Here is a 15,303-nt window from a genome sequence, read left to right as displayed (position 1 = left end):
TAGATATAAGGAATAAGTAAGGAATGTTCAGCCCCTGCCTGAGTGCAATATTCAATGCTAATGATATACAAGTACATACCAGTGATATAATAGTTCAAACCATTTGATACAACAGCCTCCTCTCTCTTCATTGAAAGTTTGGTAAATCCTAATCCTTGACCTTGATTGGAGGTACAATGGATCACTTGAACATACTTATGATCCTGACAGAGAGGTTGTATAATTGCAAGCACTTTTGGCTCCAGCACATCTGGAGTAAGATTGGGTTGGTTCAAACTTGAATTGCTGTGTGACTGCTGGAAGGCAGCAAACACCCAACACTGGATCTGAAGTGGTGATGAGACTTTATACAGGACTGTGGGCAACAGGGAGTACTGAGGGTACTTTCCTAGTTCAACACACGAATTCTTCACAGCTCACTGATTTCTTGTGCTGTTTGCCCAGGCTGGGAATGTGTCCAGCTGAAACATAGGCCTTCCCCACGTGTTGATGGCCAGGGAGACACAGCAGACTCCAATGATGTTCAACACTAGTCCAGATTTAACCTGTGAGGAAAAAAATCCAAACCAACAATAACCAAACACCAGCACAGCAAACTGCAGCAAGACCTACTTGTACATACACAAGAAAGATGGTCAAGTAAATCACAGAAATACCACTGTATCCACTGCCTTCTGCCCTTGCTTAGGTGGAGACACCAGGGAACACACTGTGCAAAGTCTTTGAGCGCTTTGCTATGTATATAACCAGTCGAGGAACTTTAAAGCATGTGTAACACGTTGCTCTTATTAGTCAGAGAACAGCTTATGCCCTCTTCAAATATCCAGTTAGAAAACCAGTAATGTTTGTGTGTTCCGCCCAAAACCTGCCCTGTGTGGTCTGGCAGAAAATCAGAGGACCAGAGCCAAGGGCTACTGATTGCTACCTTCTGCTTTCAGCTCCAGTGGAGACAAGGCTTTAGACACTTGCCAAAGCCCCAGAACACTGCAGGGCATGCCTGGACTTTAACCCTTCACGTTTCAGAGACTTATGACTGGTCAGTTTTTCATTTCACTTGGGCCAATCTGTATGTCTGCCAAAGCCCATGAGAGAAGTACTGTTACTTCAGAGATGCAAATTTTTATCACAATATTAACGATGCAGAAGAGAGTGGCATAGAGTTGCAGTTACAGCCCATAACAGCTTCCTGGTACTTTGGAAATACTATGCAAAGAAAATTAAATTCTCGCCATATTTCAGGAAGAAAGCAATGGAGAATTTCAGATAAGAGAGAAGGCAATTATCTTACCATATCCAAAACACGGATGTGGCCGTAAGAAAACACTATTGCATTTGGTGGTGTTGCAACAGGTAGCATGAAGGCAAATGAAGCACTGAGAGTACCAGGCAGCATAACATACAAAGGGTGGATCCTGATAGATTCAGCCTGCAATGAAATGGAGAGAATATCACTCTGGGGGTGTTTGAAAAGAAAAGCATAAAGGATCAATCTACCCCAGACCAATGAGATACATAGACTTATTTTGTTGCCTCGTACTACATCACCAAAATAATTCACAAACATTTTATTCTGAAATCCACATGTGCTTAAAGATAACTTGCTGTTGTTTCCTGTCCAATGATACTTAAAAACAAGGCTTGATTCTTTCCTGTTGTTTGTTTTGCTCTATGGCATCATTTAGATTTCTGGTCAAAAATATCCAGCAATCATTTCTTTGACCTCGGACCACCCTTTTTCCAGGAATGGGAATTATAATTACTAGGCACATGGAGTGACACTCTTAGACTTTACATAAATTCTGTGGCACTCAAAGCTTAAGTGCCAATTTAAGTCATTAATAGCTCAGTACCTTGACTGGGGTAATTTTGCTTTGAGGAAATAGTCTAGAATAAAGTGTTTGTCCTTTTCCAATTAAAGAACAATCTATTTTTCTCTTTATGCCACAGTTTTGATTCTGCTCAGAAAAGGCAGCAAAACTTATCAGGTTTTCCTCCTTAAGTTTTAAAATTGTTCTGCGTTCCTATGAGAAATTGCACATTCCTAATAATCAGGCCGACCACTTTGAGTATTTTAGCACAAAATGTGAAGATGAATAATTCAGAGGCACCATCAGAAAGTGCTGGATTTTGTTTTGGTTTGGGTTTTGTGTGTGTGTGTTTTTCCAGTTCTAAGTTGATGGTTCAAAATGACCAGAAGTAACTGATGTTTGCTGAACTGTATGGAAAAAGTGACTGTCACTTCACCCTCTCCGGGGCCAAGGCACACACCTTACAGAAGGCATGACCTGGCTTCCTTTTAAGTACACTGGAGCAACATCCAAGACAATAATTACAATATTGCTTTGCCACGCAGTTTAACTCTGATCCTCCAGCTGACAGGGTAAGAGGACAGAAGCAATCTTACCAGGGATGAAAAGACAGGCAGGAAGAGGGTAGCTGTGGCCGTGTTACTGGTGCATTCAGTGCAGACAGCTGTAATAAAGGAGATCACTGATGCAATGGCCCATGGTGGGATTGATCCCAGTGGTGTCATCTGACGACCTATCCAAGCTGAGAGCCCAGAGTTCTGCAAGAAAGAAAGTGGGTTTCAGTGAGGTTCAGAACCCCTGACTCACAAACAGGGAAGCCATGTTATGGGCAACATTCCTGACAAGTAATACTAAAGGACTCCAGAATTATACAAACACCATCCAGGAAAGTACAATTATCTGTCACAAAAGCTAAAAAAAATTCCTTGCCAACTGGACATCACACTGAATCCCACTGTTCTGATTCTTCCAGAAACCAAATACTTGCTCACACACAGGTTACAAGATTATTGGTTTCCTTGCTGAATAAGAAAATTTTTCTGAGGTCATTGCAAATACTTAGTGTATGGCCCAGAAGCTTCTTGGCACCTTTTTCTAAGGTTTCTGAAGGTTATGATTCTGTATGGATGCTCTATTGTAGGAACACAGGCAGTAGTTGATACAAACAGGTTACAAAATCTGACTTGATAGTGTTTAATGCTCTGGAACTTTAATAATCTATGTGTGTTGTAGGTGGATGAATGTCAGGGCCAGAGCTTTAACTTGCTCCATGGTTTAAACCTAATTAGTCACAAAACTCAGATGTGAACATGACTTTCCCCAAAATATCGCACTACTGACAGCTAATGCTTGCTTTTATTTAGATGCATTTAGCAGTGATGAAAGAAACAATGTGGTTCACCTCAGGATTCCTTCCTGTCTTGGGAATTTAGCTGCCTTTTCTGTGAATTTATAAACACAGCATCAACCCAGGATTTTCTTTCCGACCACTTCAGCAGTGGTTTTGCTGTAAGTCTGAAGATATAAAACCCTCAAACAAACCTCAAATCGTACTGAAAATCTGGCAGGTGCTATCTGTATTTCTACTTTTCTAGTCAGGGCTGGGATTGGGATGATTACAGAATTAAGAAAGGATGCTTTTCTGGACTGTCCAGACAGCGAAGATCCCAACCTACTTGGGAGTCTCCAAGAGGTAAGATAAATTAAAGAAACTTCGAAGAACAAAAATTCCTGAAGAAGACTCACAAGCATTCACCTCTCCTTGGTTTTTGCTAATTTAGATCTCCCTTCAGATCTGAACTTTGCTACTGGGTTTGGCTTTGGGTGCATGCCCAGTAATACAGGACTAGATAACAAACCAGGGAATTTTGCCTTTGAGTCAGAGAAAAACAGATGTCAGGACATACTGCGCTTGCATCAGCCAAAGCAAAACCTCCTCCCAGCAGCAGCACAATGTTCCAGGGCATCTTCCTTTGAACCACATTCCATTCTAGCAGCGGGGGTGAAAAAAATTGCTTTTTCTTATCTGAAGTGAGAAATAAAGAACATGTTTTAGGAGAGCGAAGACACTTTATCTTCTGTTCTGCAAGATACTGGTGGGCAGATGCACAGCATTGAGAAATCTGCACAGGGCGAGGGTAACACACACGGACACGGACTGTGCCCCAGCGCTGCCCCACAAGGGAGGCAGGTGAGATGCTCTAAAGAACTGCATGCAAATCCAGTGCATGTTTCTGCCTTGTTGGCTGAGCGGGTTAGATGTTTCACAGTACTACAGTCCCTCTTTTAAATACCTTCTTCAGTCTGTTCAGAGTCAGACGTGCTTGTATTCCAGCCTATGCATTTGGGCTTATGAGCAGGAAGGACAAACAGTAACAGGGCAACAAACATAGCAGGAACAGAATCAGTGATATACCTAATGGAGAAAAGAGAATACAGGTTAGAAAATGGACACCTTTCTCCGAGAAAAGGGCTGTATTCCAGCATTCCAGTCACTGACTTTGCCATCCCATTTGGGGCTTGAGCAAAATAGGACATCAGCTGATGTCTGAAGTCTCTCAGATCTGCCATAATTTAAACACAATAATAAAAGAAACAAGCTACAATACACATTAATAAATAGAGTCCTGGATGACAACTCATCCCTCCTGGAGCAGGGTTCTTTCTCTGCGCTGAAGCCAAGATTCAACAGTTGTATCTCAAAGACAGACATCTAAAGAAATGGCCTGAATGATTGATTGGTAGTGTCATGTACAAGCCATTGTATCAAGCCCAGCAAACATGTGAAGTCAGGTAAAGTTGGAATTAATGATCCCACATTCAAAATGGAATGTATGAACAAGGGAATCTGATTAATAACCAAGTGGGTAAAAGATGGAAAAAAAACCTAAATACTTACTTTTCTCCTCCTTTGAAGAGTATGCTAGCCCAGCCTTTTATAAAGCCTGGGTTTCTGGAAAACCACAAGAGCACCAGCAATATAAACAAAAGGAGGACATTTATTTCAGCATAAGACATAGGGCCTAGCTTCTTCATTTCTGCCTTCAGCACACTGTATGCAGCTTTTTCTTTGTCAGTTTTCTGTGTCCCACAGCCCCAGTTTTGTTTTATGCTTTGAAAAAAGGGAGAAAAAAAATACTGTAAGTATGAACATATTAGAGGGATGTAGCATCCTTATCACTCTGCAGCTGCCCCTCTTGGGGACAGACACAGACAACAGCAGAGGCCATAAATAAAGAAACTACAACAGTGCCAAAGTATTTTGTGGGGACACACCGGTTCTCACAGAAGAATGTGGTCTATCAAAGGATGGGAATTTGGAGTAACCCAGGATGAAAAAGACAGGATTGAATCAATGGCTGCAAACCAGCTATGACAGATCTCCCAGGGCTGAAATTCACAGGCGAGAGATTGAAAAATAAAAAGGCAATTTTGTCTGAAGATTAGGAATGTATATGGCTTTTGCCTTAATATACCTCCCATGAACACAAAAGGTTTCCAGACCTCAAAATTTTTGTGAAATGGACCTGCTCTCTGCTACAAAATTAATAACTTATCACTGCATTTGTTTTAGCCAGATGTCTCAGAAAGCAGATCTGCACTAACTTACTGAGGGGTTTACACAATATCATGTAGATAAATACTCACTTGAGTCCCATGAAGGAGCACTGTAACCAAAGCCAAGCTAGTGTCAACATCAGGACCATGTTTGGGAATGAAAATCCAAACCAGGAAGCAAAGTCCACAATATCATTACTGTCAGGGTATAACCTGTAAAGAAATTATTTTCTGTATGAACGTCAAAACATTTAGCAATCTAGTCCCCCTCTAAAATGTGCTACAGACAATTATGCATGTAATCTACGACAACCATTACGAGCAATCGTAGGTAACATCCACAGCCTAATTTAAGTCATGAGAGAAGGCAGCCTGATTTCAGAGCAGAACTTAAATGATTGTCAGTTTTCCCTATGTTTTAATTTGATGCATACAGGAGCTCATGTTGATACTTTAGGTCTCAGTCAGACAAGCGTGGCTGAAAGATCTCCCATTCATTCTAGACATTTTTGACTTCTAACACATCTGTTCATTTATCCCAAGAAAGGATAGTTTTTTCTTCCTCCCAAATCACTCTAGTAAGAGAACAAGAAATGTCTTCCCTGAAGTTAACGCCTGTACTTCTGCTGCCTCCAACAGATGAAAAAGTTGCTAGTTGGCTTGAAACAATGATGACAATGTTTTAAGAAAGGCAATTTTTGTTATTCTCTGTGCTTGCCAATAATGATTGGAGGAAAAATATCAATAGCAAACTTCCAGCTGGATGTTAAAACCAAGAGATAATGTAGCAGCTAAGGCTGAAGTACTTGCAACACAAGGAAGTAATGTTGGAAAAATTTCCACTGCAGATTGGGCTCCATGTAGATCAGTTCCCTGCCTCAGTTTAGCAATGACAGAACGACACAACTGCACAGTTTCCACAGCCACAGCATGGAGGAACAGTGTTACAGGAGGGGCCAAGTTCCTGCCAGCTCTCTTCAGTGTGCTTATGAGTAGAGTTAATCTACGTTCTTCTGGTGCTTTTTACTGCAGTTCCTCTTCCTGATGTGCTGCATTTCAGTTGAAAAAGAGGACACAGAAGAACCAATATCGCATAATCAACCACTTGCATGTTGATTGCCAACAAGTATTTCCAATTTACTCAGAAGACCTTAATTCCATCACATAGCTTCCTTTTAAAAGACGCTGAAGCAAAAAAAATGAGGCCAAATACTTCATACACATTTCTTAGTCTCAGTTCCTCAACTATTTGCTTGAAGTTCACAACTGAAATTGTCATCTAAGACCAGTCAATTGGTCACACAAACAGTATGACAGTGCAACTAAAAGAAGCAGCAAAAATTACTTACTGATTCATCTGGCCTTTCAGTACCACATTTGGTCCTGTTCCGGTAAGTGTTGCAGTTCCTCCAATGCTGGCAGCATAGCATACACAAAGTGTCATTCCCTTGCATATACTCTTCCGCCTTTTAGTTTCCTCAGAAGATTTGGGGTCATCAGTGACTTGTTCATTGCTTACACCTAGACAGAAAGAAAATTATTTGTCTCAGGTAAAGCTGGAAAGGCAGAGAGTTCAGGATAGGATCTGTAGGCTTAGTGCTTCCAGTTTGTATGTGCCATTTATTTTAATTACAAAACTCACAGGTATCTACCTAAATACTTCAGACTAATATTCATGAGGAGCAGAAGAAAGAGGCTGATGGACTGATGGACGTGATCCAAGGATGCTTTTGCCCACATCAGTGCCACAACTCCTTTTCAGTAATGTCTTGTTTCACAGAGAGGCTCACCACCAGCCAAATATTGTAGTCACTGAAACCATTCCAATTCCACAGCGAGAACCCAACTAGCTTTAACAGATGTGAATACAGGCAGGAAAAAAAAAACAACACTAAAACCCAAATCCTTGCTTGGCATTCTGTCAATTTACAATAACCACAAAACTTTACTGCTGTGTCCATTGTTCTCTGAGGTTAACACCCTAATCTTGAAGTCTGACTGGACTAATGGAGCAGGACAAAGAATTTATGGCAATTGCAACCAACTCAACAATATTAAAGGGTATTTTTTGCACACTCTTATTATCTTCACTACACTTGTAATCTGATCTTTAATCATACTTAATAATACAGCCCTGCGTAACAGCGCACCAAAGCACTGAAATGAGAGGGTCTGAGTTTGTGCACATATTTAAAATGAAGTGTAACCTATTGTAGAACCACATCACTGGCACAGGACCTTGAGGAATCAAGCATCTGGGTAAGATCACACAAAAGAACAGTTTGTCTAATGTGAGTCAAATTACACCAGTTCCTCTTTTCCATGTGGCTTTTAAAGTAGTCCTCTTTCTTCTCCCTATCTCCACATACCATCTGGTCAATAAAGAGATATTTATTACCCTACAGCCAAAATAGATTGTGTTTACATAATTTTTTCAAATAGTCCTACATGGCCTAGAATCTGAATCCCCACTGATAATCACAAGATTTAGAAAGTGGGATGCTGGGGGTTTGGATGGCTATTTCCTACAGGATATGCTCTTCACTTCCCTAAACAGGCAGTTAAGTCTAGGGGAACTGGGAGGATGACTCCAGCTTGAAGGAAAGAACATAACAACTTGTCTGGGCTCTAGCACCAGCATACAAAATGGCAGCCATCAAAATTAAAAGCTATTTTGTAAAACCTAAATGTCATATATTTACAAGATTTCAGTCAGACTACCATCCTCTTTCCTTGGAAAGGGTACACAACACTCCTAGGTTGGGGAGCCGAGTGTAGCAAGTTCAGTAGCATCAGCTTATGGGTGAGCAGGCCCTTACCACTCACTGCAGCGGACCCTGATTTGCTCTTTTCCTCCAGCTCAATCGCTGTATTTGTTTGCCCAGTTGCTGGTTCCACCATGGTCAACTCATGCTCTGTGATGTCCAATTCATCCAGGACAGCTTGGACAATGGGAACCATCATGGCAGTGGTGGCTGTGTTGCTTATCCACATTGACAAGAAGGCAGTGACTAACATAAATCCCAGCATCAGGCTGAAAAGAAAGACACAGAGGAGGGAGGAAGAAAGTGAACAGATGCTGCCAGGCTTTGTAGTCACTATAATTTGGAGAGCAAAGCCCAGGCAGGGATGTGTGCAGCCACTAGTACAGAGCAGGCCCAGACTCCCTTCTAGGACAGTTCTGCCACGTTCACTGAAGGAATCCCAGGGCTTAATTAAGTCTGTCATCATTTTGTCCCCAATGGTAAGCCTCTAAAATTTAGTCAGATGCCAGTTTTGGATAAAGCACAAATAAACTGCTCCTGTTGCTAGACTTAATTTCTGGATACTCTGCAAGTACAGCTAAATTGGCTCTTGAAGGATCCTTTCTCTGCTGACTGTTAAATACCATCCCTGGGCCTTTGCTAAACTAACAAGAGGTAAGAGAAAACCAATGTAATACTCTTACAGTGCAGGTTTCACCCCAAGAATCAGAAGGACCCTCAGTGCAATCCTTTTGTGAAGATTCCACTGCTCAACAGAAATTGCGACAATCAGCCCTCCAAAGAAGAGCATGACTGTGCTATTTAGGTACTGCAAGCACACCTGTAAGTCAGAGAAGATAAATCAGGCCAAAATACTTGCTTTGCTAGTACAATTTGCTTATACCCTCTCAAATCCACGGACTGGAGCAGGCCCCAGCCAACACTAGAACAAGAGGCAGCTGCTGCCTGCAAGCTCCCTCCAGTTTCCTGAACCCTTGATCTCCTGTGTAACTGCTGACTCGCCTGCGCAGGAGCTCTCTGTGCATCATTGTGCAAAATGACACCAGTTTCCTAAAACGCAGCTAGGGGTTCAAAGTATGGAAGGTGCTGGAAATATTGAGCTCCAAAAGGGCTTTCTCAACAGCATCAGCAACCTGCCTTTACCGGCTTGCTGGCAGTGGTGAACCTGGGTACAGATCCCGAACACAGCTGGTGCCTTGTGCCTCCAGCACAAACAGCACACCTGCCGGCACTACGGGACAAACTCCCACAGGTTTGTCCTGTGCATTTTGACATCTCCCAGAAGAATGGCAGCTCTGCTTTCACTTCCCCTTTGTGCTTGGGAACACACAAACTGCTGGCACTAGTGGGATGCTCTCCAGCAGGACCCATGTCCAAAACAGATCCTCCCCTCAACCACCTCAAGCCCCCCACTGTTAACACTTTGGGCAAATGTGTACATACTTCAGCATCTTCCCATATAATACAGACTTGTTGGCTAAATATTGATGAGGGATTAGAGCACTGGATTTCTCTGTATCAGACCTGGATTGCACAAGTTCCTTACTTTTTTAGAGGTCTGAACTCCAAGCAGAGGGAAAAATACCACTGGCATGAGGGAGGTGACAGACAGGGGGATCACTTCAGTGCACCAGTACACAGCCATGATAATGATGATATATGCACATCTGGCCTCCTGCAATAATAGAAGACACATTTAAGCATTATAAACTGTTTTCAAAGGTAAGAAACACATTGGTAGCTCTTAAAAGTGCCTCACACACTCCACTGTCTGTAGCTTAACAATTTTACGCCGGTGTAACTCCACTGAACGCAAAGGAGTTGTGCCGTTGCCATCCCTGGAGTAAGATGGATGAATCGGAAGACACGGCATTTGAAATCCTGACCAATTCGTACAGCACAACGCTGACAGCATCAGGATGGAGAATGTCACCAGGCAACGTGCTAGGAGTGCCAGACCCTCAGCAGAGAGCTGGGGGAAGCACTCCTGCCCTTCCGCCGACTCCACTCGCTAGGACATAATGCAGGACAATGCCAATGCCGGCCAGCTACGCCTGGGCTTGTCCTGGCCCCGAATGAATTGCCTCTAATTGTCACGGCGGGTTGGGTGCCGCCGGGAGGGCCCGGAGCCGGGCGGAGCGCGGTCACCCGGGGGCAGCAGGCCCGGAGCCGGGCTCTCTTCACCTACCTTCGTGGGCACGACGAGCGGCAGCGGCAGCAGCAGCAGCGGCGTGAGGAAGAGGATGGCGAAGGAGCGGTACCTCAGCAGGGGCTGCAGGCACGTCGGGGCCATGCTCTGTAGGGCGACACGGTCAGGGCGGGAGCGCGAGCAGCGCCCGCCGCCGCCGCCGCCTTAAGTACGGGGCGGGAGGGACGGGAGGGACCCGGCCGGGGGCGACACGTCCCGCCCGCCCCGCCGAGGCCGCCCCGGGCAGCGGCGCGGCTGAGCTCGGCAGCCAACGAGCCTCCGGAGCGGCCCGGCCCCGCTCCGACCGCCCTCCTGCCCTGCCGGGACCCCTCCCCCGCGGCCCCTCGGTGCCCCTCGAGGAGAGCGGCTCGGTGGCTGCGCGTCAGCCAGCGGCGCCGTCGGGACAGCGCGCAAGGAGCGCTCGCCCTGCTCCCAGAGCGCCGCAGAGGCGCCGGCACGCACAGGCTCCCGAGCGCGCAGGGACCCGGGGCTGCCGCCGCCCCTTTCGGGAGCATCGCCCCCGCTCATTCGCACCGTGCTGGGGAAGGACTGAGCTCCTTCGGGGAAATGGAGAGTTAAAACCACGGTGGGGATCTCCCCAAAACAAAGGTCTGTGCAGGCATGCATGGCTGTGTTCTGCTATTGTTTTGAGAGGCATTGTGCCTCTGCATCTGGGTTAAAAATAACCCAGGAAGGTTAACTTGAAAGGTTATTTTTGACGTTGTTGACTTCAGTGACTTTGTCGACAGCGCAGCCTTGGAATCCAAAGGGACAGCCCTACTGATGGTGACCAGCACGACTGAGTGAGCAGAAAGGGACAACTAGACAGAGGACAAACAAATAGTTGATATTTTAGGTTTCGCTTCTGGGACGACAACAGCCACCTGAAATTGAAGTCAGCATAAATCATATCTCAACAATTTGATCCTGCAATCTCTTAATACAGTCTTACCAAGCAGTTACTCACAGGAATAAAGAATTTCAGATTCCACAGCAAGTAATGAAGGAGCTCTGACTACAGCTTGCACTCTTTGTCCTCTGCTGACCAAAGGAACTTGAGTGACAGAAGTTCAAAACAAGACACTCCAATGTTACTTTTCATTTGTAAAAGCAGTGAATGCCCACTAAGAAAAAAAAGTAGCCAACCGGATCTGGACAGATTCCAAATCTTCAAACGTTTCGGAGCTGTCCCTCTGGGTAACTTACCAACACAGAGGAAACACACTTCACACCAGTGCAAAGTCTCGCAGAAAGTGGGGAATTGGCCAAAACTTGAATTCCTGTGGCCTGTCTCCAATGAAAAAATGGTTCCTAGTCAAAAAAAGAAAAAAGACTTGAAGCACTTAAACAAGAAAATGCAAAATGTTCATTCTAAAGGAGTTGTTCTAAGGTTAACTCTGATAGACCAGTGCAAAGGTGATTTGTTGTCTTCTTGTTTCAATTAGATGCAGTGAAGAAAAAAACCATAAAGACAAAAAATGTGTTGATACCTTTAGATGGACTAATCTTGTGAAAGGAGACTTGCTTGCTGTACCTGGGGATGAGACATGGGACTCCATGGGCAATTTGAACTAGCTAACTCATGGCTCAGTCCTTTTCTTTTAGTCAATACAGAAAAGGTAATCAATATTCCCTTACTGTGCAGAATTATTGCACACTGACCTTCATATAATTTGATTATGATCTTCCTTTTCACTGTGCCAAGGAGAGGACAGACAAAATTTTGGCTGCTTGCTTTACAGAACTGGTCTGACAGCTGGGTAGAAGGGAGCTGCAGAGAGCCTAAGCACTTGCAAAACATCCAGGATGAGTTTTAGGTGATCCAAAGAGCTTTCAAACAAAAACCTCCCACAGCCTGAAATTCAGCTCATGCTAACTGAGCACCAACTGCACACCTTAAAGGAAAAGGAATCCCTTCCTCTAGTCAGTATGACTCTGAACACAATAGCTTTAAACAGTGCTTTAGAAGCAGTGGGTAAAACCAGCTTTTGGTTGCCGACATCATTTAGAAGCAGGAGACTGTAGCATCCTTAGGTACCCTAGTGTTGAATAATGTACTTGTCTTGTTTTTCTTGATAGTAAGTTTCAAATCAGTTTTCAAAGGAACTGAAATTTTTCAGTTACAAAGAGGCTTCGGCATGGGTGGTGATGTGAGGTGGAAGCAGGAGCTGAATCAGGTCTCTTGTACTTGAAATCCCTGTTCCTGGTTGCAAGATACCATTTTTTCCATTTGCTGTTCTGCTGCCCTAATAAACCCCGGTATTTTGAAGCATGTCAAGAATTAAGGGTTTGAGTAACAGAGCCAAGCCCATCTTGTGGCTCACTGCCACCAACCTTCCCTGGCCTTTGCAACGTTTCTCAGCTGGTGGCTCTGGGGTTCATTTGATTTAACTTGACAAAGAAAGCAGAACATTTTTCTGCTGTTCGTGAGCTGAATAGGTTCAATGAAGTGTTCAGTGAGCACTAGAGCCAGCTCAAGAGACTGGGCTAGTTATGGCTGGGCAAGGAACAGCTGTGGCAGGAACAACTGCAGCTTTCAAGACAGAAGATGCCTAGGTGACCTTGACAGCATTGTCAAACCACATGCAGAGTCCTGCAATCTTTCCTTTTATACTTCAGATACCAGAATCAATTACGTGAACCATGGCCAAGAGTTGCAGTTAGAAGTGGGACACTGCTGAAGGCTAGTTAAGAAAGGCTGACCTGTATTATTTCGTAGAGAAAGGGACTGAAAACCAATCCCACTCAGAAAGTAGAATTTCCAGGGTCAGTCCAGGTAGAAAAATTGCAAAATACAGATTTTTTTTTATAGCTTAGTTTGTTCCTGAGAAGCTGCTTTTCTGATATATTGCACTCTCTACAAGGCAATCATCCCAGTTACTCCAGTTATTGGAGGATAGGAATGGTCTGTGAAAAGGTGGCTTTACAGGCAGAAGCTGGTTCATTTAATTACAGATAGACACATTTTCTGCTTCTAATTCAAATGCTGCCCAAGCACACAAGTACAGTTTACTTGTTCTAAACAGTCCATTTGACCTAGATTACTGCTGCTCTCTCTCGAGACAAAAACTCCTTACATTCTTTTAAAAGTTCTTTCATGTTGCATGCTCCATGCAACAGCCAGAGGTACAAAAGTTTTAACAAAATAAAATTAAACAAGGACTGTAAGTCGTATCATACCTGACATTGAGAAACAAAAATTAAAACAACTGACCCTGAGATATTCTAGGATGTAGCAGAAAAAGAATGTTTTCTACTTGGGCTTTTGAAAGTCATATTTAAAAAATAACCAGTTCAGAACTTACCTCTATGTGATTCTTGCCTTCAAAAGGTGCCTAGAAGAGGTCCTGTATGGTAATGTTATGTACTGGAAGGTTTACACAGAATTTAAATAGAAAGAGTTATTACCAGCATTCACTCCTTCATTGCTCTCCATTTTCCCTCCAGTCGGTCCTTCCCAGTTACTGCCAGCCCACTGTCCTGCTTCAGGAGTAGCTTTCAACTAAGTTCCCAGTGGAGCATCTGATATTTTTCCAGGAAAAGCTCTCAAGACTCTGAATGAACAGTCCTTTCGGCACAATCCCCGTGCCCAACAATGTTCTACATAAAAGCCCTCATTCTGAATTTTGAGTCAGTGGGATTTCTCAGTCAGTTAATGTTGCTGATCAGTCTTTCTTGAGCTAGAATTGGTGTTTCCCATATAGTTTGTGCCCTAAAGCCCATTCAAATGCTGTGCAGGCTAATGACCGCAAAAGAAAATGATCCAAAAGAAAATCACATTAAAAATTTGTATCAGAATTGGCAGCTCTGTAACCTCTCCCTTAGCTGCCATCTCATTAACATACTTGTTCAAAAGCCTTTTCTCTGCTTCATTACATAATTTGTGTTACAAAATCCTGATAAACATTCATTATTCCCAGATCTAAATAATGGCTTACTGCACTTCCTTTTTCTTCTGCTTTCATTTTTCCCAGAGAAAAAGGGGGGACAGAAGGGGCTTGTTTAGATGGGAAGTGAACCACACCAATTTCTGAGAAACATCTGTGGCAGCTGTTGTCTATGACATTATGATACATTGTGCAAAAACTAGTGAATGATTCTTTCTGATACTCCTGCAAAGTGAAAGAATTATTATTAGTGCCCCTACTTGACGGACTAAGAAGGTTAGTTAATATTTTCTGCACCTCCTGTATCCCATTGTTCCACAGTGGGTAGGTCTGTCACATCCGAGACACTACTTGCATTGTAGAGCTATAAGGGATCAGTTGTAGCAGCAGGTACACAAACGCTCGACCTTCCTTCAGAAAGTCTTGAAACTTCTTGGCATTGAAAACATGAAGTTCTGTTAATTTTTCTCTCTAATTTATATATCTTCTGAAGTTACCTGTTTTAAAGTGTATTGCTGAGGTCCAGGAGGAGACAGGACGTGCTGTTCCTGGGGCCTCTGTGCTGTCAGTGCATCACAATCACAGCAAAGTATCCCCAGGGAGGAAAGGCAGTACTGGCTAATGCAGGTTGGAGATTTCTCCTGGAACGGACTTGGCTACCCCAAACGCTCCAAGGGCCACTGGGGAACCAGTGGGGCCTGGGCATCTGCTGAGCACGGCTGAGCAGCCCATGTGCGCCCAGGAATGAGAGGCTGAGGCCTGAGGAAGGGTTTCTCCCGGGTGGAGATGGAGGGAAAACACCTCCCATGAGCTGGCAGCTTTGGTCCAAGGGAAGGAGTGCTGCCCCAGGGAGGCCAAGGTGCATTTGGGGGGCCGAATACTACCATGACCATCCCTCCAGAGGCAAAGGGGATGGCAGCATGCCCCTACCCTCCTGCTCACAACAAGCCAGCCCTGAGGCCCTGCAGCCAGGAGGGCTCTCTCATGCCATGCCTCCCTCCTCAGGGTGCCACAGGCTCCCTCTGCTCCTGGGCTGGAGCATGCCCGGGTGCTGGGGGGCAGAGGCCACACAGGGATGGGGTGGAGGAACCCTGCCA

General features: G+C 44.2%; 1 protein-coding gene and 1 long non-coding RNA gene across 2 annotated transcripts in view; one reads left to right on the top strand and one right to left on the bottom strand.

The window, feature by feature from the left end:
• Window positions 1–102: 102 nt before the first annotated feature.
• On the bottom strand, window positions 103–15,044 carry LOC134427883 (Na(+)/citrate cotransporter-like). The gene is made up of 14 exons (XM_063174043.1): window positions 13,728–15,044; window positions 11,526–11,630; window positions 10,320–10,427; window positions 9,678–9,806; window positions 8,815–8,951; window positions 8,186–8,400; window positions 6,716–6,887; window positions 5,457–5,579; window positions 4,708–4,920; window positions 4,103–4,224; window positions 3,716–3,834; window positions 2,405–2,566; window positions 1,289–1,426; window positions 103–545 (listed from the first exon to the last, which is right to left on the bottom strand). The coding sequence occupies exons 1-14, from the start codon at window positions 13,731–13,733 to the stop codon at window positions 417–419; spliced, it is 1,878 nt and encodes a 625-aa protein (XP_063030113.1). The 5' UTR covers window positions 13,734–15,044; the 3' UTR covers window positions 103–416.
• LOC134427885 (uncharacterized) overlaps window positions 11,624–15,303 on the top strand; it is a 90,217-nt gene continuing 86,537 nt past the window's right edge. The window contains exon 1 of the long non-coding RNA XR_010030255.1: window positions 11,624–11,938. This is a non-coding gene — a long non-coding RNA (uncharacterized LOC134427885). The remainder of the gene's footprint in view (window positions 11,939–15,303) is intronic.

The sequence above is a fragment of the Melospiza melodia genome, chromosome 21 (assembly GCF_035770615.1).
Source record: "Melospiza melodia melodia isolate bMelMel2 chromosome 21, bMelMel2.pri, whole genome shotgun sequence".
NCBI lineage: Eukaryota > Metazoa > Chordata > Aves > Passeriformes > Passerellidae > Melospiza > Melospiza melodia.
This window is presented reverse-complemented; position numbering and strand designations above follow the sequence as displayed.